At 27.7% G+C, this 27,689-nt stretch overlaps 1 protein-coding gene across 1 annotated transcript; it reads left to right on the forward strand.

Annotated features, from left to right (window-relative positions):
* Positions 1–13,671: 13,671 nt before the first annotated feature.
* Positions 13,672–27,465, forward strand: LOC114120747 (zinc finger protein 184-like). The gene is made up of 7 exons (XM_027982761.2): positions 13,672–14,074; positions 14,818–17,921; positions 19,636–19,773; positions 22,169–22,244; positions 23,188–23,293; positions 23,377–23,555; positions 24,092–27,465. Exons 2-7 carry the CDS (start codon positions 17,715–17,717, stop codon positions 25,255–25,257), a joined length of 1,872 nt encoding a protein of 623 aa, XP_027838562.1. The 5' UTR covers positions 13,672–14,074; positions 14,818–17,714; the 3' UTR covers positions 25,258–27,465.
* The last annotated feature ends 224 nt before the right edge of the window (positions 27,466–27,689 follow it).

Genomic DNA, 27,689 nt, shown 5'->3' on the forward strand with positions numbered 1-27,689 from the left:
GCTATTAGTTATTACCTTCAATAATATCAGTGTTATTTACATACTACGGTTTCACTTACAGTAGTTTAAACACTCGTTTTTTTCACAGTTTATATTTTACCCTGATTTGAGAAGATGGTGACCAAACATTTATTCTAGCTGTGTAATAAACTATTACATATTGTTATATACGCAGTTCTTAAATAAAAGATAAACATAACATACCGAGTTAATAATACCAAACATTTTATATAATTGATATTTAAAAATTATATCAATGACATAATAATATTTGTCTATACCAAAAGAACAAAGTTCATTTGTTTTGATTTTTGTCATGATACAACATTCATCATAGTTTCATTGTGGCTCCCCGAAATAATTCAAATATAACGTAAAATTAGCAAAAACCATTTGAACCTTGACAAAACCAAGCCCACTTCAAGATCTATTTTTATATCGAAGACAATATAAAGACCAACCATACCAATCTCATAATTTCAGAATATGACAAGGGAGCATATGTTCCCCCCTTGAAATTTTCGAAGAGGAACAAATAGGTATTACTTCTCTTATTTATCAAATATTCCAATAACAGAAATTTTTAAATATTCTTAATTCAAAAAATTTAACGAAAATGTATGAGATAAAAATATATTTTCTTCAAATTATTGCATATATATATATAAGTTATATATTAATTTATTTCAAGTAAAAAACATAATATATTTAATATAATGCCTCATAAGTCATAACAAACCAATCCCTTTCAAAATGTTTCATATTTTTTTTTCGTAAAAAGACTTAAAATAAAAATTATATTGTGAAGGCCAGCTACAGGACTCGTCAACCTCCTCAATAGTAAAAATTAACTTTTTTTATTTTTTTTTTTTTTTTGTGAATATGTAGTTTACAATTTTGTAATCATATAAATATAATTTTTAAATTTACAAGATTCTCTTTCCACTGCCAAATCAAAATTATATGAAGCAATATGACATAAATATTTCTAGTCCTATCCTAATAAAAATTAAGATTATTTAAAAAAGAATTTTTTGCAAAAATTATGTACGTCATCCCGTCAACATGCAAGCTTAGTTATAAAAATATAAAATGTATATATGAATTCTTTTCCAGTAAAATCAAGTAAAATTAAAAATATATGGAGAGGTCAATTACAGATTTAATTAAACTAATAATAGTAAAAATTAACTTTTTCAATATTTTTCTCTTACATAGTTATACTTATAAAATACATCAAATCAAAATAAATATAATATTTTCAATTTATCTATATTCAAATTTAAATTTAAATTTTTATGTATAGTGAAATTTGACTCGTGGCTATACAGAAAATTTTTATAGATCTCCCTTTTTAATTGTTTGAAGATGAAACATTATAGTATTTTTTTCTCGAGTCAGTTATAGCTGAATATTTAGTATCATCTACTATTTAGTGTCATCCTTTCTATAATTTTTGTTTCTTTGAATTTTCTGTAATACTCTTCGAGATTTTATTCATCTTTTTCTTTGTTAGAAAAAAAAAAAAAAAAAAAAAAATAGTTTCTTTTTATTCATAACACTCGCTTCGTATGATATCTGCAGCCTTTTTCTACCCATCTTAAAATTTACAAAATATTTCTGGTATTTTAATTATTTGACAAAACTATCTTTCAAAACGTTTATATATAATAGATACATTACTAATATTGAAATTTGTGAGATTATACTAACTTAACCTAACTACCTAATATTATCGAAAAATGTTTAGTAACAATAATAATATTATTACATTCCAAAAAACTAAATTGGAATCATCGGTTTTAGGTTTTTTCTCTTTATATAGGTAATATGTATCAAAATGAGTTTTCCCTACATTTATTGACTTTAAATGATAATATCTAAATAATATTTTTGTATACTACTTCCTCGTTATTTACACCATTATTTTTTCTGTAGTAAATAATAAATTCCTAACTTTTTTAAGATTTATTTATAATTTCAGTAAACATTATTGTTGTTTAATTAATACAAAATTTAAAAAAAACTACGATAGAAATGGTCAAATAGAAAAAAAATATTTATCATTTTATTTTAAATAAACTCTAAAATATGCTTCTGGGCAGGACGTTACATAATATGTACTTATATAATATTATATAAGTATACATAGCAGACTAGATTGATCGAATAAACCTAAACCCACCAACGTGCGTTATAGATAACGGGTGGCGGTTGTGGGTATACTATAATTTTATTGATTTTAAAAATGTTGAAGGTTTCTTTTTCGGAAAACACTTTTTGGGGTACATACCGTCTTTACATAAATATATATATATATATCGAAAGCGCCACGAAAGTTTTCCGTATCGATTAGATTCAGATGCATGTGGGGTTTCTGAAAGTTCGCAGGGTTTGAAAATGTTGTAACGATTTCGAGGAAAACGATAGAAATTACAAAATAAAAGAAAACATGGAATCCTCGCTGTGATCTCATTTTTGTGTTTGAAGATAACTTATTATTATTTTGTCCGAAATAAAAACTTAACTTTAGTTATTTAGAGTTATAAATTTCAGTAGTCTATTACCTGCATTTTTATTATTGATCCATGGCTACAAAACTGGAATAAATATTTATGGTTTAATTCATTAATATTTGATTGGTTATAGGTGCTATAATATTTTAAAACTAAATTAAATAACTGAAATACACCTATTTATTTTATGTTTGAATATAATTATTTTGCTGTAAATATAATAGTACGGCCAGTAAGAGAATTTAATATTTTTAGATCGCCAAAGTACCTATATATTTATGTACCAAAGATGGTGAATTTATGGCACCTATGCTAAAGATAGCAAGTTAGCCAAATGTTAACGGTAAGCAATAATATTTTTATATTTCATTGTTTAATCATGCATTTAAATATTTAACTAAATAAAAAATGGTGAAATAAATTCAAAAAAATATGAAATAAATCTTAAATTTTGTTTAACAAATTTAAAATATATTGTTCTAATAAAAATAAAAATTTACAATTTTATATATAAATTCGTCCCCTAGTGATCATCATCGTGGTTAGGAGTAGATAACATTTTATAAACTTTAACTTTGAAGGTTAGATATCAATAAAGTCAACTAAAATGTACTTATTTTTTGAGAGGGGTTATAGTTAAAATAACAAGTAAATTCCAGCATCTTATTTTTTTTACACACAAATGCATAGTATTTAAAAATAATTTTTGAAATATTTTGTTTCTATCTTATACATATACAATTTATCAACAATACTGCATTGGATATACTTAAGTTTTTGATTCAATATTCAAAAAGCTTGAACATTTTATACAAAGCCCCTTAAAAGTTGTTATTACTACAGTCAAAAAAATAAAATGTAATATTAAACCATTATATTATTATTTATTTTGTACGAAAATTATGTCAATACATCACATAGCATGATAATTAATAAAACTATTATAGTTTTGTTAAATAATATTATTTATTTTATATCAATCAACGATTGTATTATTATACGTGTGTTAGGTAATACAATAAATTCAGTATTCACTTTAGTTCTAACATATGATTATTATTATGTAGGTAGTTAATAATTAATCTGATAATACACACTGCTGCTTATCTGTGTTTAATTATGCATAGTGATACAATTTAGATAATTATTTTTCAAAGTAAAAATCTTACACTTCATATTACTTAATATGTAATTATAATAAATACTAATTAAGTGTTCAAAATACTACGTTAAATAATTTATGTTGAAATTAAACTTGATTTTTAAAGTATAGTTTATGTAACTTTTTTATTTTAAATGTCTTTATCGATTATTATACAGTATAGCAGTTATACATGTGTGATGAATTTAGGAATAAAATTAACTTGAAATAAACTCAGAAGTGTACCTACATTATAAATAATATGAATATAAAAAGTTTACAGTACATGTTAGTTTTACCATTATATATTTTTTAAATGTAAATAAAATAAACTGTGTTAATATTCATTAGACGGAGTACAGATTATTACACTGGTTTTAAAATAAAATTGCTTAACTATTATAAATGGTGTACGTTAATTTATTACTTCTATTTTAGATGTTAAAAATCAAAATATTTGTTGTACCTAATTATAGCGTTATGCTTTGATATATTTTATTGAAGTTAAAATATGCCAATATATTTCACTAGATTCCGTAAATAGCTTTATGTAGTTTTAATAACAATAATTTGATTTTAATATTATTTAGGTATCTATCTAGTATTCAACTTAAACAATTTTGTATAATTAATTAACTCTTTTATATCACAAAATATATAATATTATATGGAAGGAGTTCTAAATATTGTGAAAACAATTTTTATTTAAACAAATTATAAAATGACCAGTTTTATTAGAATGTCCAAATCATTGTTTTCCAATCTGATAGGTGAGACATATTATATACATCGTTGGAGAGGCGCAAACTGTCATAATGAAATAAAATATTTATTTAATTATATATATTCATTTTTTAAATTTATAGGAAAAGGCGCTAAAATTTTGAAAATTTAAAGGAGGGATGTAGAGTTGAAGAGGTTGGGAACCACTAGTCTAAATAGTTTTGACAATAAGCCAACTACATCCTCAATCCGTATCGTGACATATAAATTATATACCTATTTAAAAACTCTGCAAGAGCGTGATTAATCTTAATTATGATGAGTTTTCTACATTCTATTTGAATAATGTGAGTTTTGTTGGACTTGGGTCGCAGAAATACCTACACATGCGCTACGGGTGCATACATGTTATTGGCAATGCTAGTTTAAAAAATAAAAAGCCAGGTTTTTTTCTTATTAAATACACACTTTACAGGAAAAACTTTCCATTTAGAGTGTTGGATTTAAATTCTTGATTATGATTGTTTAACACAAAAAATTAAAACTAAATTGTAAAAATCAATAGCATTTAAAAAAAGTATTTTGCTTAAAAAAAAACTCAAAATTGGATCATTCTATATAAAAAATTAGAATTTTTCCTGCTAGGCGTGTTTTTAACAAAAAACAAGTCACACGCATTCTCCTATTCATACTGCCCCAACTAATAATAAATATAAAATAAATATGCAAAATGCTGTACCTACCACCTATTATAACGCTAGGTATATCCATCAAAATATACTTTAATTTACATATAGAGAAAAAAGTAGCACACTTATGTAGATAAAAGTGATTTCTGTATAATACTATGAAAAATATAATAAAATATATACGTCATAATTTAAATGAGAAAAATTAAAATAAGCAAAACATTAAATGTATAAAACTTATGCAGAATTATGATATATTTAGCTAATATTATATTATAATGCCTAATTGCATAAAAATTGAGAATGAATCACTAACATTTAATAGATCAATAGTGACACATTAAACTATATTTAAGAAACTATCGCTACAATGATTTATCAAATATTTATTGAATAGTGAATGTTTATGCAATCAAAAATTAATAATATCAATAAATTATCAATTATAAAACTTTATTATTATTGAATTCGTAATTTTTTTCTTTGCACGTGTGTACATTTTACAATTTATAACTATATTGTAGTAGATTTGCAGCTAACCTAACCTAACCTAACAAATTTATTGATTTTACAGTGATGCATGCTTTTATTTATCTGAAGACACATTTCTAGTAGGAAAACTTTGAAGGAGAAAAACCTCCACAGAAACCTATCTAGTTTGTAATTATAAAAAGTCAAAATTTAAATCCTAAGTACGCTTTAAAATAATCAGTTATTACAAAAAAAAAAAAAAAAATTGGTTTAATATTGTTATAAAAATAATTAATTTTTAACCAGAGTTATACAACAATTAGAGTGTTTTCACTTATAGGATCAATTCTCGTCTTTACGATGATTTATCATTAAATTTAAGTTTAATACTTTAATGGATTTAATACCTTTATGCTTTATTTTCTCAATAACGAGATACTCTCAGTGGTACTCACTGTACCGTAGAACGATTACTTACTTCACGGCTTCTGATAGTTTCCTTTATAGATTATTAATATTATCAGAGATTTAGGGATAAATTGAGTATCGTATTATATCAAATCATTCAAATTATTGTGACAAATTATAAGAAACATTAAAAGCTTACTTTTCTGATAATATCTAATACCTATGTTATATTTACGATCTCGAACAATTTCATAACTGATATTTCATTACTTACACTAATTCTTATAATGGTTCTATTTTATAAATTTTGGCATCTATACGTTAAATACAATTATACAATGCTAAATAATGCTTTCATTCGATAAATCTTTTTTATAATTGTAAATTTTAATGACTCTGAAAGTAAATACAGTAAAAAAAGGAAAATATTAATAAAATATGCAGGTGTTTGGCATATAAAGAATTTTACCACTATAAGAAACGCAATTACATTATTTATGAACAGTGTTTTACTAAAAAAAAAAATAAGTTAAAATTAAGATTTATTTTTTGCAGAAAAAAATACAAAACTAAAAAAGCTAGTCGACATAATGTATCATTTTTATTATCAAAAATATAATATTTTTTAATATAAAATACTTATACAATATTACAATTATTTACAGTTACACCTACTTTATGAAATTTGATTTAGATGTAAAAAATATAAATACTATAATTATTTTAAGATAATCATTGTTATTATGTTGATATGTTATACTGTAAAAAAAAATATTAATAATTAGCCACCTAGGTATAGATAATACTATTTTCATCCTATTATCAATAATGTTTATTATACTTTTTTAAGTTAATATTTATTTTTAAATTTTACCTATCTTATCAACATATATTATATTATCAAATACAATAATTGATGAGACTGCAAAATAATTTTTATTTACTTATTATAGAGCAAATCAATATCATAATATAGGTACTAATCATATAATACTCATATTAATTAAATGAAACATGTATAAATTAACTTAGTTCTATAATAATAAGTAATAACTTAAATTGTTATATTTAAAAAGGATTACTTAAGTCAAATTGTATATTAGCCAAAAGGTAATAGGTAAGTTAAATTATATACATTACACAAGTCCCAAAAAAAACTATATAATATATTAATTTGTCGAAAGTAACGTACCTGCTTTTAACTTGTTCCCTTTTACATATACGTATAAATGTCAATATTTTTTGAACATGTCAATTACAATAAATGAATGATAGAAGTACTAACAATTATAATTACATATTATAACCACGTGTGGAAGTTTCATATACACTCAGCGGCCGTTTACAACACGATAATTGTTTTTATGTGACGGTGTACCTACCTAATATATTTTGATAACTATATAGGTATAATATAATATGAAACTACTTATCTAGTAGGTATACAAATTATAATCATTATAAAATAATTTCATTTTTCGAAGATTAGCGATAATGACGTAACGAAACCATAAAAGAAGCTTTATAATTTTGGACATTTAAACAATTCAAGTCAACGCCATAGCACAATTGTTGTCATATATACACAATGTGAATAAAACAATAAATAACTTGTTACCATAATTTTTTTAATAGTAAAAATCTTGCCAGAGAATCGATTTAGCGAATCAATGTACCTAACGAATATATAAATCTGTTACAATATAATATGTGATTATAACTCATTATTATTTTCTGGCATATAATAATAATGTACCTATCAGTTTAAAATGTTTAAATGCAATAAATAAATAACAGTCAAATTGTTGCGCACAGATAATAGTTAATTTCAAATTGTCAATACACATCTTTTATCATTGACTAAAGGAGATTTACATTATAAGGTCACCTAGAAACTCGCACGTGTTTGTGACAATGGGGTGAAAGACGTCTGACTTGTACGAGTGCCACCAGGTACAAGGGATGACCTAATGAGAGTCTTTGCCACCAAGGAAAAAGGTCTCTGGAAACGCAGAGGCCCTTGATGAGGTTGCTTACAGCTTTGATATAACCAAGTTGTATTTGTAATCATTGCATGCCCACCAGTTACATTAGAAACATATAAATCCTATGAACGACAACTTGGCCTCCTTTTGAACGAGCCAAGATAGTGTTGGATTTACGTGTTCAGACAGTTCTTTATTTATGTTACCTACTTTATCACTACATAATATATATATACTACTGCTGGTCAAGTAAGGTGAATGATATAAATATACTTTTTAGTATTATTTTAATAATTTATAGGTATATAGGTAATATATTCTATACATCAGGGGTGGCCAAACCGCGTCTCTTGAGCTGCATGCGGCCACATTGACTTTTTCAGCTCGCATCGTATCATATCGTAACAAAAAAATTTTTTAATATGAATTTATATTTATAATAATATGACCTTTTTTTTACATTTTAGCTCTTCCATATTTATTAATACATTTGGTGGCTCGCGAGCCTCTTCTCGCCGGCCACCTGTGCTATATATGGTGTACTTGATCATATTATCGAATACATGACCTCGAGAGCTCTCCAAAAATCAAGAATAAGGTAATAACATACATTTGATATTTATATCGGATAGGTGGATATGTTTTCCAGAATTTTTAACTGTAATGAAAAATCCCACAGATCTGATTATTTATACAAATGCTTTTGCGCCCTAGTATTATATGCCCTTATCACTTACCACACACATGTGTACATGCTATTTAGTTTTATTTTATTTATACGTTATTACAATTATAATGACTAGTCATTAGTGCCTAGTCCGTTATGCATAGCAAACTTATAAACAATATTCTTGTATATACACCTGTTGAATAATATAATAATATTATAAATATATAACATAGTATATAGGTATAACTTTGCAATTTAATCAACCTGGGTTAATCCTAACTTACTTCAATAGATTTGTAATTAGAACAATACACGTATATTTGTATAATACATAGATTTTTACTAAAAATAATATATTATTTCAGCTAAATATTATATACGACATAAGTAAGTATGCATTGAAGTGCCAATGCAATTAAATATATTTTAAAATGCACTAATATATAATATATTCCTATTACTTACAATGTATACACATCATATATTGGAATTTATTTTCAATTTTTTTTAACGAATGCTTAATGACCATGGCATGAAACGGAAGACTATCGAGGCCCCGTATATCTCTTATAACTAGTATCGATATAATTTATGTATAATATTATAAATCACTAAATAATTGTTAAGATTTGTTAGTGCTCTTATAAAGTTTTAACATTTAAACACTCAAAGTTATGCAGTGTTTCGGTGAGCCAATAGAAACATTACAAATTATTTAATATACGTATTATATTATTATACATTTCCAAAAAATAATAATAATAATAATTACATAGGTATGCTTAGTAAATTATGTCGCACGCAACAAACAAATTTATATTTTAAAAATGTACATACATTTTATAAAGATCGATACATAATAATATTTAATGTTAGACATGAGTTTAGTTTACAAGAAATTATAAAATTTAAAACAAAAAATCTACTTGTTTTTTTTTTTTTTAAATTGTTTAACCAGTGATTTTAGACATAAGAGATTTCACATAAAAATACGGATTCGTACTACAACATATGTAGGTATATAAGATAATACTGCAGCAATATCCAACACACAACAATATATTATTATATGATTACTTAATTTTTATTAGTGGTGGGGGAAATCAGAGGCATATAATACTCCTACCAAAATATTTGTCTTATTTCAAATAAGTATACGTATGCAGGTATTCGGTATCATAATTTTACTCAGAGCAGTTCTCATTTATTATTATTAGTGTAATGATCTTATTGTATTTTATGATTAATAATTTAAAATTTTTAAAACGTTAAACATTCTGAAATACACAAAAATCGCAGTATCTTTAATAACTAACTAAAAACTAAAAGTTGAACCAAAAATTTTAATTTTGATAGTGTACTTATGAATTGTTTTAATAATATTCGAAAAAAAATCAATTTTGATACTAATTAAAAAATATTGATTTCGTTCCGTTGCAAACTAGTGTACGATAACCTTTATGCAGCTATTTCAGCGAATATGAGGTCGTAGGTAGGTAGCATATATAAATATAATAAATTATACTTTTAATTGATTAGTAGACAGATATTGAGAGTTCCGACTTCGTACTGGAATATAGACGCATAAAGGTTGTCACACACTGGTTCAGATAATACATTAATGTAGGACGAAGAATAATAATTTAAATAGTTGTAATAGTCTTGTAGGTATAAGATGAAAACATGATGCGCATAACATTATAACATCATCTTCATCCGTAGCCATCGCCTTCTCTTATATTATTATTATTTATTATTATCATCATCTCACTAATGAGTTTATACAAATACAATTTGTAAACACGACGGGACTTGAATCCATTTACTGCAGCGTCATTTGAATAAAATTCGAAACTTAAAAATTGTTATGACTCGATGCTCTAACGATGATAATAATAGTAATAATAATAATACCACATTCGTTTCTTATAAAACGATTATCGAGCCTCGGGCACATTGAAATTAGTGTCGCAACCATACGTATGGTTAGTGCCACGAAATGCCTAATAAGCTTCTTTAAATCTACAAATTAGAGCTCTGGTTTTATCGTAAATACTTATTTTAACAAAAGAATGATCGGCTATAAGTTAATATAATATTAATTAAAAAAATTGTTTACTTAAAAAACAAAATATAATTATGTACTAATAGTATTTCTGTAACATTACTTATCGATAATTAACATTATGAATATCATACGTAGGCATAATATGAGTCATTGAATCACACAATATCTTTAACTGAGACGAAACATACGAAAAAGTTTCGTAAAGTATAAGTTTCGTTTTTTATTATAGCCTGTAAGTTTATTATACCGTGTACTTTGGTTCAAAATAATAGTGATGTGCGCTTCATTGTTTTTCAAAAACGTGCCTCACGGTTTTCTCAGACAAAAAATCGAAAAGTTCAAACAATTTGTCGATAATTCTATTAGTGACGTTTCCATATACAGAACTTTCACACACATAATATGATATTTATATTTCTATTTACCCATCCCTATTTCTTTAATCATTGAGTATCTATATTATTATCTCATTTTGAGAGAAAAAAATTATATACCACTCATTGTGGTATTTAACCATTCGTCGTTAGTCATCGTAACACGATTGGTCGGTGCGTTTAATAACAATATGAAAAATAGAAAAATTTTCTCCATTACAAAGAATTCTATAGTGGACTCGCTTCATTGAGATGTCGTCGCAATGCACATTACTTTACGCATTCGCGAACGATGACGTAAAAACTGATTGAAAAGCTCAGGAACACAGAAAAAGAAGAATTGAGTTCTTTATTAGACTGACTAACCGATGATGTGAAAATTTTAACGATTACTCGCTAGATTGTGCTTATATACAATGTTATTTATTATAATATTTTCCATCGATTAGTTTAAAATTTAAATGAATTGTTAAGGTTTAGACAACATGTTGAATGTGGAGAAAATTATTCAGCGGTCCCACCGCTATTTTTCTTTAAGACCCGCATCAACGAAAAATAATTCGTGATTAATAAAGTAGCAACCTCGACCACGATCCACATTGTTTATACGGTACAATCATGAACAGATAACCACGATAATTTCATTAGTTTAATAAAAGTAAAACTGTAATCCGTATACTATATTGGACATCAGGTTTAGACCTTGAGGCTGATACATCTAGCAACGCTTATAATGGGCAATTTTCCTTACATACTGTAATGACATGCTCACATATCATTGTATATATGCTTAAAAATAATAAATGAATAACGGTCAAGTTGTCACACACAGATAACAGTAACTCCCAGTATACATTTTCAACATTGAGATGAAAGGGATAATTCGCATTGTAAAGTCACGTAGAAACTGACACGTATATTTGTATTAATAATGAAGGATCAGACGTGTGTCACCAATAATAAGGAAAAACTAAATAAGTTCCTGCCACCAAGGAGAAAGCTAATTTCTTGGATTTACTGCATGCGGTTTTATTACAGTTCAAGTCATCTCGATCCAAAATCATCTGTTTCGACTTTCCCAACACAGCTTTTTTACTACACGCCTAAGTGTTGTATTGCGTCTTAACCCAGTAGTGTATGGCTAGTCATATTGAAAAATAAATAACAATAGGGGGATAAAGTGAGGGACATAAAAAACAAATATAATACGAATATAGTCATAATCACTTATTAAATGAAAAAATAGAGTAGGGAGTAGAGACTACCTACTTCATTTTTTTTTCGATTAGTGGAAAAACAATGAATAATAGGTATAGATAATATTTTTGTGTATTTTCAATTTTGTGTGATGAGTAGGATCCTTCAAATATAAATAATTTCGGCTGACTTTTATTTGGACGAATAATCCAAAATAACATATCGTTTGGGAGAAATTTACAAGACCAATAATAATATGTCTAATACATCATGTAGGCAAATTTATATGGACTTAAAAATATTTTCCTTCTCATTTTTAGGACTATCGGTTGACATTAAGTGGTATGGTAATATTATTATAATTGTTGTAAAAACATGTTATACTTCATCACACTTCGATCACATATAGTTATGTGTTCATTAGTTCACTATTTACACACATGACACTTGCATTTTTATTTACTAACTATTATTTATTTATTTTCCCAAACAATTTGTTACTTTCCCACCTAAATAATATATGCTCTACTTAGATAAATTTTTGGTCATTGGTCCAAATGAATGAAATTCATAATATTTATAGTATTTAATAAATTAATAAAAATCTATTAAAGGAATATATAATGAATCTAATGCAATTGCTAATATTTGATTAATTTGCTTTATCTTTTTATATTAGTTTTAAATTTTCGTTCTAACTCATTTTAAGTATTTAGTAAATCAAATATTAGACAAAAACAGCCTCCAATAACTTGAAAGAGGTACTAACTACCAACAGTAGTTAGGTATATAAAGTCTATACAATGTATTATAATATTATTGTTTTTCATTAAAAATCTGTTATTATCATATTATATTATATGTTAATCAAAAATTAAGGTATGAATCAAAAACTAAAACTTTATAGGTAAATTTCAGAAGTTACAGACACGTTTTTGTAACAATAAAATGGGATTCCGTGATAAACGAATTTCAATATTAAATTGATCAAACAAACTTTGAAAAATATATCACATTTTAAACGTGTTTATTGCATTATTATAATCAGGAAAAAATTGATTACACACGAGATTTAAGATAATATATTATATAGGAATAGGTTGGAGATCGAGTAGTAGATTATTGTGTTATAATGTTATAATTAGTGTTATTATTTTATCAATTACACTACTTACACTTATAATATAACTGTAAATACTAAATATTATAGAGAATGTATATATATTATAAACAACTATAAAGAATATAGTCTAAATAATTACCTATTCGAGTATTTGATTTATTGATTAGGTATATACATTGATACGATTGATGAGAAGGGATGGGGTAGGTTAAGACCTTTTATTTCCTCTATAAGCATGCAATTTGATAAATAAGTACAAGAAAATTTAGTCGTCACCGGTTTTCTTCTATAATCATCGAGACGTTTGCTCGATGGATATACGAGATGTGGCTAACCGAATTTGTATAATATAATAAATACTAATATACACATAGGTAATACTAACGATTTCAAACAGTACGACGATGTAATCATTGTCACTATACATTATAATATACAGTATTAAATACATTCAATATAAATTAAAAATAGGAGATGACGTAAAGTAAACGTGATTATCAACCTTCAAACATCGATCTCAAATTATACTGCGCAGTCGCAGCCAAAAGCTTGTTGTTCCTGCTTTCTTCACTGTTACTGCGATTTTCGTGTTTCATTGTGTCGTCGACATGTTTATATTGATTCCGTGCGGTCGCTCAAGCATCGTCAAAATTCGATTTCAGAATTCAGAAACCTCAAAACGGCCGAGTTGCATCTTGCCGACTTACAGGTCTGAAATACTATCTTAAGCAGAGTTCCCGTTAGGGATATTTTTAGCATATACTTATTATACTTATACCGACATTTTTTTTTTTTACCAAGTATTGAATATGATAAATTCAAATCGAAAACATATGTGAAGTAAGAATAGTAAACCCCTCCACCATAAAATTACATCCGACAAACTCTATAATTTGTAGAACTCAATTTGAAGGCACGTAATTGTTGATAGCTCCAACCTTCAACCCTCATAATTAATTTTGGTTGTTGAGCTTCAAATCGACGATTATATTTTAAAAATTCCAAAAATCAACATATAATTAATACAAAATTGAGTTCTACAACTTAATATTAATCGAGTGTAATATGGAAAATTTGATGGAGGGGGTTTAAAATATACATAATATACTCACACGACACAGTATAGTAATAGTACAGGAACATCAAACTCAAAGTACCAACTAAGCCAAACTTATTAGATAAAACTCCTAATATTTGCGTGCAGAAAAAAAACTTGTCGACAAAAAAAATATTAATACCTACACATTCTTTATAAGACTGTGTTTACCAAATAGCATATATATATATATATAATATATATGTAGGTAATACAGCATGATTATAACCAACTAAGTCTTATTAAATTATTTATAAGTATTTTTAATCATTTAGATACTATTTAAATTATAAATTAAAAATTAAAATTAAATTAATAATCGTTTATTATTTTGCTTAATTTTAAAATAAATCTAGATGCTGTGGACCTCAAAAAATAGTGCCGAGGACCGCGTGTTTGTCGTGCCTGGTGTAACACTAAGTCGGGTTTTCTACTACACCGTGTTCTGAATATTTAATATAGGTAAAAACATGACGGTAACACGTTACTTATATAAGTTGAATACGGGTGTATCCAACCTACGTAGTACACAGTATGATATAGTGGGAATCCGGTTTAAGTATTATCACAGGGTAAGCAGGGTGATCTACTGTGTGATAATTTTTTTTAGGTGTATCCACAAAATTATATGTATTAGGGGTTAATGCTTTAAGTAAAATGATATGTGTATTATGTATCTACTAAACTGATTTGAAAAAAATGTGCCAGTTCAGTTATAAATAAATTATAATATATATCTAATTAGTTGTATAGGTATTTAATTTTTACATAGTATCATCATAATATTGTAATTTTATAAATAATATTAAATATAATTCAATTTAAATTTTCAAGTGATATTGTGCTTATGCCTTATTGATACATGCGTTTGATAGTAAGAGCTATTGTCTATTAGTAGTTAAATAAATGCTACCTCTTCCCGAATAATAAGTTGTACATAATGATATGTAAATTAAATGCAGGCATTTTTTTTTCTTAGCGAACAACACAAAAACCTTTCTTCAAATCCATATTCTATAACACTGATCAATGCTCATTTATTTGAACGTATATTACATACGTTAAATATAGCAATAGGTACTTAAAAACCAAAATCTTTTCATTAAAATTTTTTTGATGAAAATCTTATTTCAATAATTCAAGTTCCATATTATGTATGTACATACATTTATTTCAATACGTATACATTCAAATAAAATATAGGTACCAATATGGCTATATAATATTGTCAAACAATAATTGTCTGCGAAGGCACTCTAGCAGCCCATTTAGCTCTATCCCTCACATCCTGCCCGGATCATAAGTAGAACATGAACATGATGTACCTCATGATACTCACTTTCATTTCCATTTTCCATATTATCATATTATAACATATTGTATACCTATGTACAATTAATAAATAAGGTCGTAGTATAATAAACTAACTGTACCGATGAGTAACCTACAGCTGTCTCCCTCGATACATGAAAACAAAATAATAATATTATTATTGTAACGACGATAGGTAGCTGCTGAGAAAAGTAGGAGTTGGAAGAGGGGCACCGCGGATAATCGGAATTTTATTTTATTTTTTAACATTTTACTACGTTTTTAGGTAGGTATATTTTCGTGCCGTACTGCCGTGTCAAAACGGCGAGACGACGACGACGGTCAACAACTCTCTACGCGGCGACGGCGGCGGCAGTTCCCCCCTCGGGCGCGCGCGCGTCACACTTATTCGGATAAAAACGTAATAAATTATAAGCCACCAGTTAAGGCGGAGAACAGGGGGAACAGCGGTGTACGGTCGCCGCCGTGTATAGACATAAAGCATAATAACATTATTACGTACGCTCCGAGTTCTCCGGTCGCCGGTCGGGTGCCCTCGTCGGTGTAGTCGTCCTCGGCCCCGGGAATTTCTATTACATTTTTTCATTTCGCGACCAGAGTTTAACACTCTGACAGACCATATCACGGTGCAAAGCAGTTGGATACCCATTTTATTTTAAACAACGCGCGTTAGTTACGAAAATCTACCGTCGACCCCCTCCCCCCTCACAAGCGATCAGTTTTGTGATGTACATAAAACGTATCATCATTATAATTGAATAGTAATACAATTATTTTAATAGCACCTAATTATAATCATAACAATAATATCAATGTTGAAAGCGATAATGATAATGATATATCATAATGGTGATGATGATATTGATATTAGTATTGTAGCAGCGACCGAACCACCGCACGGAAAACACAAAAATAGAAGCCCGACAACGCACATTATATAGCAGGTACAATGTAACAACAGCCCCGCAACGCCGACGGGTTTTATTTTCGTGTGGCAGAGCGCTCGTGTACGTTTTTATAATAATATATATATATTTTTATACAGTTTTTTTTTCGTCGTCGCCTCCCCGCACCGGCTGGCCCCTCACGCTAGCTCCCCCCCCCGACCATACCGAATCCCCCTTCCGCCACCGCTGCCGATGACGAAACGCCGCCCGGCGAGCGGAACGCCGAACGACCTCTCACTCGCAGGCGAACCGGCCGCCGCCGCCACAGTCGGGCTCCCCCCCCCCACAATACGCTCGCTCTCGCACACGCACACGACCCGTCCGCGGCGCCCGCCACCGATATATCAATTATTGTTCTCGGGGAAATTTTTTGGGTAGGGGCTTGTGCGCTTCCACCGCCGCCGACGCCGAACCGTTTCGGGTGCCCGCGCCGCGCCGACGAGGCGGTTCGCCCGTTCGCCTCCCCACCAATTTTTAATGCGCCGCGCACTGAACACGGTCGTCGCCCGCGGGCCGCCGGAGCGCATCATTTTTTTTTCTTTTCGTATACTCCTTTACCATTTTTTTTTATCGTAATCCACTCGCACACACACACACACACCCGTCGTCTACGTGGCCCGCCGCCGCCGCCGCTGCGCTCGTCCCCGGCCGCTCCGCAGCCCGCAATATTATCCGTGAAACTCTCGTTACCGCCGCCGTAGCACACGGTCGTCCGTTTTTCGCGTACGCCGCTGACGTCCGTGGTTGGCGCAGCACAAAATATTGCGACGACATTCGCGCGGGGCTTCCGCTTTTTTCGTCATCGCGTCGACTAATTTATTAGTATACGCAATATTAATTATTAAGTCCGTTTGACGTACAGTGTGCCGCGGTGTTGACGAACAGCGACCGTATCCGTCGTCGAGTGCTCGCGACAACCATAAGTCACGACGACGACTACGACGTTTCACCCGGACGACAGCAGCCGCACATCGATGGCGCACGACGACGAAGACGATCCGTCCGTCGCCGCCACAACGGATACTGCTACGGCTAATGCGACCAGCTGTAGGTTATGCTGCGTGCCTTCGTTACCCGAAGATCAACGGCATCCGATCGTCCCGGTCGCAGACGGCTGTGGCGGGACACGCCCCGGCGACAACGATTTGCGCGACACCATTGTCAAGCACCTGCGGATACAGGTGAGCGACCGCGTGTATACACATTATACACAGCTAAACGCGGTGGTGTAATAATATTGTAATATCGTTATTAAATATCGAGTGGATACTCACCGCCAAAGTCTGTCGCCCGAGTTTTCTACTTACCTAGTTATTTACAATATTTTTTCCATCGTTTTCCTCGGACCTGGCCATTCGGCCTTTATCGCGCTCAAATGACGCGTGTGTGTAATAATAATAATAGTACTCCCCACCCGCCACTGTCTCCGCTGCCGCCGACCTTTTGAAATAATAATATTGCTCCGCTATCAATGACGATTGCGTCACACCTGATAACGACGACATTTGCGATTAAACAGCTGCACGCCTGCATGGCCGACGTGTTGGCGGCATTTTTCTTATCCGACATGCTCGGCCACCTCTTTTACTATCCCACTGGCTTTTACGGTTTCTTGTCTTCTTTATGCTACCGTCGAAGGCGATATAATTTTCTATTGGCCTTTGACTGAGTTATCGTCAGCACACATCACATTATGTACCTAATAAAGATTAAAATGGTTTAAATAGGAGATCTTTAGATAATCTTCCACTTGATATCGTTTTTGCATTTTGCTTTTGCTTCAATTGGTTTCATTTTCCCCAACACTAAAATGTCTGATAATTGCTTGTTAAGCATAAATCATTAATTTATTATCACTTGTATATTATTATATTACATTTAAATTTAGCGCTGCACTTATTACTTGACTTTTATCGAGTTTTGAATCTCTATTGTCAGTTTAGTACAGTTTAGTGTTACCCATACGTAGAACATAGTATTATGTAATTTAATTTTAATAGTTCATTCCACTCTCATAATATTACATTCCTGGTATTTATATTTGTTTGATTTAGTTGTCATTTACTTATTCTCAGTACTCTGCTGATAAATCAATTTGTGATTATTAAAATTAATTTGGCTCACAAAGTTAGTTAATACCCCGGTTAATACTTGATCTTAGCTGATTCCATTACTAGGGATAAGTAGTACTAAGCGTACTTAGGCTTTGAATTTATAAGCAATTTAATTAATTTAGTTGTTATTTAGTAGCCTAGACTATAATTATATACTTGTTCTTTATATACTTAAATATATATTAGTTTTAGCAAGGATATCTTTAATTTTTAGTATAAATTCTGTTACTTCTTATAATTACCAGTTTTAAATACTTCAAACAAACAACGTATTAAACTAGTAGGTTTCCAACTTGAATTGTAATTTATTCTATAACATAATGTGAATTACTAATACTAATAATCTTGGCATTTGAAAGTATAATTTTCACGTATCGTGGTTGAATTACTAATGTATAATATTTAATGCAATTATTTTTTAATTATTGTCTAATTCAATTAAATGGGCAATTTAAGATTTGTTCTGATTAGGTAAAAGCTTCACCAATTAGTTAAATAATACCTAAAAAAAATAATATATTTTACTGTGTAAGTATTTAAAAAAAATATGTACTTACACACATTAATGATGTAGGTATTCTTGAACAGTCCCAGATAGATACCTATGTTCCGAGCTATGTTCTTATTGTGCTGATAAGTAACAAAAAATGTAAAAATTAATACTGTTTTACTACCCAATGAATAATTTGAATATAAAGTATAGAAAATTAAAAGTACTACTTATTGTATGTATTTAGGTAATTACTTTTTAAATAAATTATAAATGTCTTATTTTATTTAGGTTTCAGAGAATGATGGTTTGTCCAAATATATATGTACTGGATGCTCGACATTGTTAAATGAGTGGGATCACTTTTCTGAGATGTGCTCAAGAAATAACAACATACCCTTGAAACAACCATCTGATGGAGTTGATAAAGTATATTAAATTCACATTATACAATTATTACTACTTAGTATATTTTATGTAAATATATCCACCTATTAGGTATTTAAGCATAGGTACCATTATAGTACCTACATTATTATTATAAGTGTAATAATTAATTGATATAACAATATTAGAACCAAATTATAGGTACAGTATTATTATGTAGGTACCTATTATACATTTATTAAAGAATGACTAGTGATATTGTTGTTATAGTTTTAGTTCTCTATTATAATAATTAATAGGTAGAAAATGCATTGTAAGTACCTACTTAAAAAAATTTATTTCAAAATCGATATTTTTTTTACAAAAATGTCAATACTTATTTGAAAAATAGTTTCATAATATTATACATTTTGCTTACCTAGCTTATCGGATTAGTATTTACCCAGTTACCTTCATATTTCTATAAATATGATAATTGTTTTCGGGTTATGCTCTATAATAGGAAATTTTAAAATTTAAATATTTATTTTATTTTGTTAAATGTGTTTGACATTTAATTTGAGATTCTTGTACTTATAAAACCATTCATCTGTTACATTGACTGTTATCATATTGTTATTGTTTTTTTTTTTAAAAAAACATACATTGAAGGAAACAAAAAAGTAGTGCACATACTAGAATTATCAATGTCAATTAAAAAAAAAAACGCTGGGTAAATTCAAATGACGACCTATATATATATTATAGCTATACTAGATTCTGATAATCACCACATGGCTTTATGGCATATTTATTTTATTGTTGCACAATCATACAGCATGGACGTAGACTAGTTTTAGTTATCAAATTAATTTATTTTATTATTCATAATAAATCATTTATGATAAACTCAAAATTAGTATAATTAACAGTACTATTTTATGTTTTTTAATTGCTGTATTCATTAGCCAATACATGGAAATTGAAATTTAGTGAATACTCATGTACCATCATATCATATTATTAGTTATTAATTTTCATTCGGTTATCAAAAGCTAATACCTTCATAATTATATGTAAATATTGGCTGTGTATATAAATTAAAGTTGAACTTAATGGTTCTGTATATGTATCCAACCAAATTGAAATGGTAAATAAATGTATGATAACTCTACATATAAATATTATACACATAAGATAATATAAATGACATATTTGTGGATTATTTTTGTATTACAAAATAATTTCAAAAATTGTTTACCGCTGTCTAACACATTCACAATTATTCATTTTTCTAATTGTGTTTCTGCAAAGATATTGCAAAAGCTATTTTGTGTTCATATTCCGGTTCATATTTTGTCATTAGATTAAAGATCAAACTTAATATTTTTTTTTAATTTTGATAAATCATGCCAGTTATGATGATTAAAAACTATATTTTATTTGTAATTATTATTTAAGTAACCTTCAATTTATTATTTAATTTGACTTTAAATTTTATAAGCCAATACCAACTACAATATTTAATTCAAAATAAATACTCTCCTATTTTTCAAAGATACAAATAGGCAGAATGGGGGGAAGAACTTATAGTAATTTATATTGACAATTTCATTTTTGGATAGTATATTCTATCGTTTTGAAATAAATGTCATAAAAAACACATAGATATTATGTGACCCCTTAAAAAATAATTATTTAAGTAGACAAATAATCATATTTTCTTATTTATTTAATAAAATGTCAGTATATAGTTTGTTTTCTCTTTTCGGCATACATGTAACATAATAAAAACGTATTCACACAACATAATTTTTTTTTATGTTTTTGAATAATCTTAGTCCTTAGAGTAAAATCAACTATTTGCAAAAATTATAGAGAATAATATTTTTTAAGTTGTGACATTGATTTGATGTAAATATTGTGTCAAACATTATAATATCCATTTAAATTAATAAAAATGTTTTAGGTAATTTTTTTTATTTAAAGTAAAATAATAATAAAATATAAAATTGATGTCAAGTTCTTAAAAATATTATTTTCTATAATTTTTACAAATAGATAATTTTAAGGGATTTTACTCTAAGTTTACTTAAAAATCATAAAAAATAATTTTATATGAATGTTTTATCTATGTTGCTAATGGATCTGAGAGAGAAAACAAATATCTGGAAAACAGCCAACTTAATTTTATGAACAACAGATTGTTTTGATGTTTATTAAAATACTAAAATTTTAAGAAGTACAACTTCAAAAGTCATAAATTCTATAATGACAGTCAATCTTCATAATTGTTACCATCAATAATTTAAAATTTGAATTTAGGTATAAATGTTTTATTTTTATTTTTAAATTGCCAGGTACTGTGTGATAATATAATAAAATTGTTTAATGTTATCCATAAATATGCATTTTTTTATGCAATATTTATATTAATTTATAATTATTACTTTTATAGAATGATGATGGTGATGAATTGGCGAACAATTTAGTAATAGACATAACTGATGAAGATGATGAACAAAGTTATACAAGTATGTAGACAAAAATTCAGGCTTTTAAATATTGCAAACGTATTGATTTAGATTTTTATAAAAGAAACAAAAGTTATAGGTACTATATAACTATGTATGTTCTAATAAAACCCTGTATTAAATGTTATAAATTATATGATAAAAAAATTAGAAACTAATTATAGTTGTAACAAGTTCCGAATTTATGGTCTATTCAATGTAAACCCTAAAAGAAATAAAATGATAAGATTAAGTAGTTTGACTACTAAACTTAGCTGTGACCCCAAGGGGCATGCCATTATTACTATGTATATATAATATATGATAAAAAATATATTAACATTACTGCAGGATAATATATTGTTTAATATTTATGTTGAAACAAAATAAATTATTTGTAAGTAATTACTGTATTGAAACAATTTTTAAATACTCATTAATGAAGTATTTATTTTTCATTAACAAAGAGGGATTTAAATTGCTTGTATTTTATAATTTTACGGATATTTTCCTTAGCTTTGTAGTTCCATACTTTATATTCTAAAAACACATTATTTGATTTAATCAAATGTAATTTCTATTTTGATCTGTTTTTACTGTAGAACTGTACTTGCATAACATATTTCCAAATCCTATGTATAAATTATCATAATAATATTGCTTTGATAAATAAAAGAACCTCATACCTATATACTTACTTTATGGTTTAAAGTATCCTGATTGTATTAAAAATTTAAAAAAACTGTGATGATTGGTAAATAATGAAGAATAATTTAAGTGAGATTCTGGTACATTTATTTAGGATTTCTATTGTTGAGATTTTAAAAATATATAGTATTTTTATTATTTCTCGTCAAAATGTTGTTTAGTCTTATTAGCTTAAGAATTATGTTTGATTAGTATACATATTACATTAAATAATATTTTTATATTATTAATTAGCATAATTGTGTTAATGTAATAGGTAAAGATAAAAGTAAGTCGGGAGCACCTAAAAGATCATTCCTCGGGGAACCATCGCCTGAAGATTATGTATTGATGAAAGAAGAAACTTTCAATTTAGAACCAGTGTGAGTATTTATATAGATTCAATATAAATTATTAAATTTGATTTGTTATAAATTTATATTAATATAATTATATGGATTTGTAGAAAGAATGGACCAACAGGTGTTTTGGGTGACTATTTAATAGAGTATAATAATTCCAAAAAGTTACCAACAGAATTGAGTAATGCTGATAAAGACATTGTTGATAATTTACGCATTCGAAGAGAAGTTTTACCATCCATGTGGGACGTATTCGAAAAGACAATTGAAAAGCTTAAATCAGGTAAAAACAAATTATAAATAATTATATTCGTTATATTATACTTATTGCCTGATCAACTGCCAACTATAATATTATTGTTTTTCAAATAATAAATTTCTTTAAAATTTTATTTTTTTTCATGTTAATTTCAATTTGTGATGTTATCTAGTTTTATGTTAAAAATTTTTTATCAAATATTTATCTTTATTGTTTTGACTTAAATTATATTTAATTGATCTTATTAATTTTTATTATAAAGCATAAATATATTATTGTTTCTGTTTATTTATTTTAAACTTAAATACAATTAAAATAAGTACTTAAATCCCCAAACTACAAGTATTTTAATAATTGAACAAAAAAAATATTAACAATAAAATTGTCAGCTGTATTAGAATAAATACTATTTATCGTGACAAATAAGATCTTATTTGTCATGCTATTTATCCCAGATCAAAATATTTATAGATTTATATTTTTAATTATTGTTTAGTACCCATGTATTACAGTTTTTAAATTAAGTTTGTAAAATATTTGTATTTTTGCTTTTATTTTAGGAGAGTCATGTTCAACAGTAGTTACTCATCGGCGTTATATTATCAACAAAGGCGCATTTCCATGTTCGTTGTGTGGAGAATGTTATGAGTTTGATCAGGGTGTTTGTCGTGATGAAGAAGAACCTCAGCCACCGGTTGAAGTTGATATTCAACAACGTTTATTCATTTGTCCTACTTGTGGGAAATCTTTCCCTCGCCGTAGTTCATGGAAACGTCATCAAATGACTCATGAAGACGTGAAACCATATGTATGTCGTATTTGCACTAGTGGTTTCAATCGCAAAGAACATTTGATGCGCCATATGTTGTCGCATAGCACTGTTAGACCATTTCCGTGTGAGCGGTGTGGTAAACGGTTTATTCGCAAAGAGCATTTAGCTAGACATCTTTTGTGTATACCGAGTTGTTCTAATTCGTCTGACATGCCAAGACCTTTTTGTTGTGACATTTGCAAACAGAGATTTGTACGTAAGGAACATTTGTTCAGACATAGAAAACGAGCCCACGAACATGCATTAATATTGGATAATCAATTAGAAGAAAAACCGTTTGTATGTTGGCAGTGTGGAAAATGTTTTACTCGCTATGAACATCTTCGCAAACATTTGGATATCCATAATGGTATTATTCCTTCATCTTCATCAGAAATACTTCCTGAAGTAACTCTTTCGGAAATAAAACCCGAACAAACTTCTACAGATATCAAAACAGAAAATTTATCCGATTCCGAAGGTGAACCTGAAGTTCTTCCTCCAGTAAGTGTGCTTGAACTGAATGAACAACAACCTGAACAAGCTAGACCAAAACCAAGCACTCTTTGTACCATTTGCAAAAAAACTTTCTCTCGCCGTAGTCATTTATTGCGTCATCTGAAGCGCATACATAAAGTAGAACCGGTGTTGACTAGAAGACGAGTAAACAAATCTGGCGATGAAAATGGAAATTCTATAGAGGATACTAAATGGGAATGTCACACATGTGGGAAAACGTTTTCTAGACAAGCTCATCTTGAGAGGCATGAAAAAAATTTGCATAGTGAAGAGCGCATGGTACCTGCCCCATATGAATGTGTGTCTTGTGGCCAGGCCTTCTTCGATAGCAATTTACTCAATCAGCATATGGCAACCCACGGAAATACTGTGACTGATAATTTTGTTTGGATGTGATGTGGTTTAATGTTGGGTTTTTTTTATCATTTGATTTTAGTTGTATAAACAGCTTACACAAATTTTGACTATCGGCTTGGCAGCATTTTAATTATGTTTCATTATAAAGCGTTTTATAAATACATAGAACCTTATAAATCAATATTGTCTGGCAGTCGATTGTTATTCTAAAAAAAAAAAAAATCAGTTAAACTATTAATATTGTTTCCTTAATAGTTTCAAATTACGGACATGCTATATTGCATTTAGTTTTATTTATTGGCTGGCTATATTGACTTGCTAATATTTATTTTGTTATTACTATTATTTTATGTATACAGAGTGGTCCAACATGATTTTCCATTTTCCTGTTAGTTAAATGAAAAATTAGGAAACACAGTGGGCCGGGCCACCGTACATTTTATACATAATTTTAACATCTTTTTGTTTATTTTCATATTTTGTTATCTACAGTGTAGCCTATTCGGACCAAAAGTCAAACAAAGGCTGTAAAATAATAATTTAAGTTAAAAAAAAAATGTAATAAAACTTAGTTATTGTGTGTTAACAATCATTGACGTTATTTACCAAATTGATTTTTTGTTTACCAATACAAACTTTTCCTAAAATAATAATTACTACATATTGATTTATCTTATTGTTATTATATAATATTATACAGGGTGGACTTTTAGTCTGTAAAAAAAATAAAAAAATTCTTGGTATTTTATTATATTTCGTCTTAAACTTGTTTTATTTTTTAAATTCTACAACTTTGTTCAGGTTTCAAAGTTTTATTTAATTAACAATAATAAATTGTCATAATTAGGTACATATGACTTTTTAATGATTTGTTTAATACCAAAAATTGTAAATTGTAAAAATGTAATGGTCGGGTACTAATAGCTTTGATTTTGACATGTTTTATTTAATCATTGATAACATAATATTATTTTAAGTTTGAAAGATACAAGATACGTGATATTTAGCTTTTTATTGTTTCAGTCTTCAAGTGTGGTAAATTAAATAATGTTTTTAACAATATTTAAGTCAGATCAATTGTCTATTATAATATTGTTATTATATTCTATATTGATTGTATACTTTGATTATTGTAACATAGTTATGTTTTGTTTTTTTTTTCATCATAATTATTATTATTACTTACTAAGGTGGTTTTTATTTATCATATTTTATATAAATACGTTTAATTTTAATTAATTATAGTTAATAAAAATAGTTGTCATATCACCATGTAACCTTTTAAAAATCTAAACATATTTAAAGTGTTTTAAATTATGAAATTTGATTTGTTAGGTAGCGAAATACATATTTCTCTATGAATGGGTAATGTGGCAATTTGAATTCCAATGTTATATGGTTTTGATCACTGTTTTTTTTTTTATATATATATATAATTTAATGTTTTGAATATGTAAATAAATTATTTATCTTGGTTATGACAACTATTTTCTCGTACATTTATGTACTACTATATTTATAATATTATTATTTATCATCATATTCTATATATTATATACAATATATATATATATTTGTATTAGATATTTAAGACAAAAATGTTCTCTGGAGATGGTGGGTTTTTGGGTTTATTTTTGTTTTTTATCTACACGTTTGCTCAATTTCCATTTTACACAAATAATATTATATATACACACGTGTTATTGTATAGATTAATTGTATTTATTTTGTTTGTTTTGATTGTTTCAGAACAACTTAAGTCTTAAATGCAATACTTGTAATATTATTATTATTATTTTGTGTTTTCAAACTATTTTATATTTTATTTTATAGTGATACAATTAATGTTAACATTTATTAAAGCACTTTTTATAAATACCTATTAAGTTGCTTTCAAAAATAAGTGTCCCCCCACCACACTCCATTGGTTTTTCACTTATCGTTCGTTTGTTTGTTTATTTAATTTTATCATTATTATTATTATTATTATTATTATTATTATGTTTTTCTACTAACTTAACTGCAAATGATGCACTTACATTTTTATAAATGACTGAGATATATGACACATTTGTATAATACATTTTTAATCGTTTCACTATTTTATATAGATATATAATATATATAGTATACCTGTTAAAGTTTCGAATGATTCAAAAAAAAAAAAAAAAAATTGTTTGTTTATTGTAAAACTAACCATTACAAATTTACTTGATTTTATACAATTAAAACATGTTGCCCGATGTAGATCTATGTTTAATATTATTATATTCATCTGTGTAATGTATTAATTATCAGTTATTTTTCATTGCAATCATTTATTAATATGTTTACTTATATATTGTTATTATTATTATTATTATTATTATTATTATTAACTTTCAATAGTTCAAAAAATCTTCAAAATAATATTATGATGTATTTTATTTAATTATTTTAACAGTGTTGTTAAACCTGACATAATTATAATT

This window comes from Aphis gossypii, chromosome 1 (genome assembly GCF_020184175.1).
Source record: "Aphis gossypii isolate Hap1 chromosome 1, ASM2018417v2, whole genome shotgun sequence".
NCBI classification, from domain to species: domain Eukaryota; kingdom Metazoa; phylum Arthropoda; class Insecta; order Hemiptera; family Aphididae; genus Aphis; species Aphis gossypii.

What these genes read in the sequence shown, in the direction of transcription:
- LOC114120747 (XM_027982761.2), top strand. Translation starts at nt 17,715, where the DNA reads ATGGCGCACGACGACGAAGACGATCCGTCCGTCGCCGCCACAACGGAT. An exon ending in TGATGAACAAAGTTATACAA is followed by an intron (nt 22,245 to 23,187) that starts GTATGTAGACAA and finishes TTAATGTAATAG; the next exon opens with GTAAAGATAAAAGTAAGTCG. An exon ending in AATTGAAAAGCTTAAATCAG is followed by an intron (nt 23,556 to 24,091) that starts GTAAAAACAAAT and finishes CTTTTATTTTAG; the next exon opens with GAGAGTCATGTTCAACAGTA.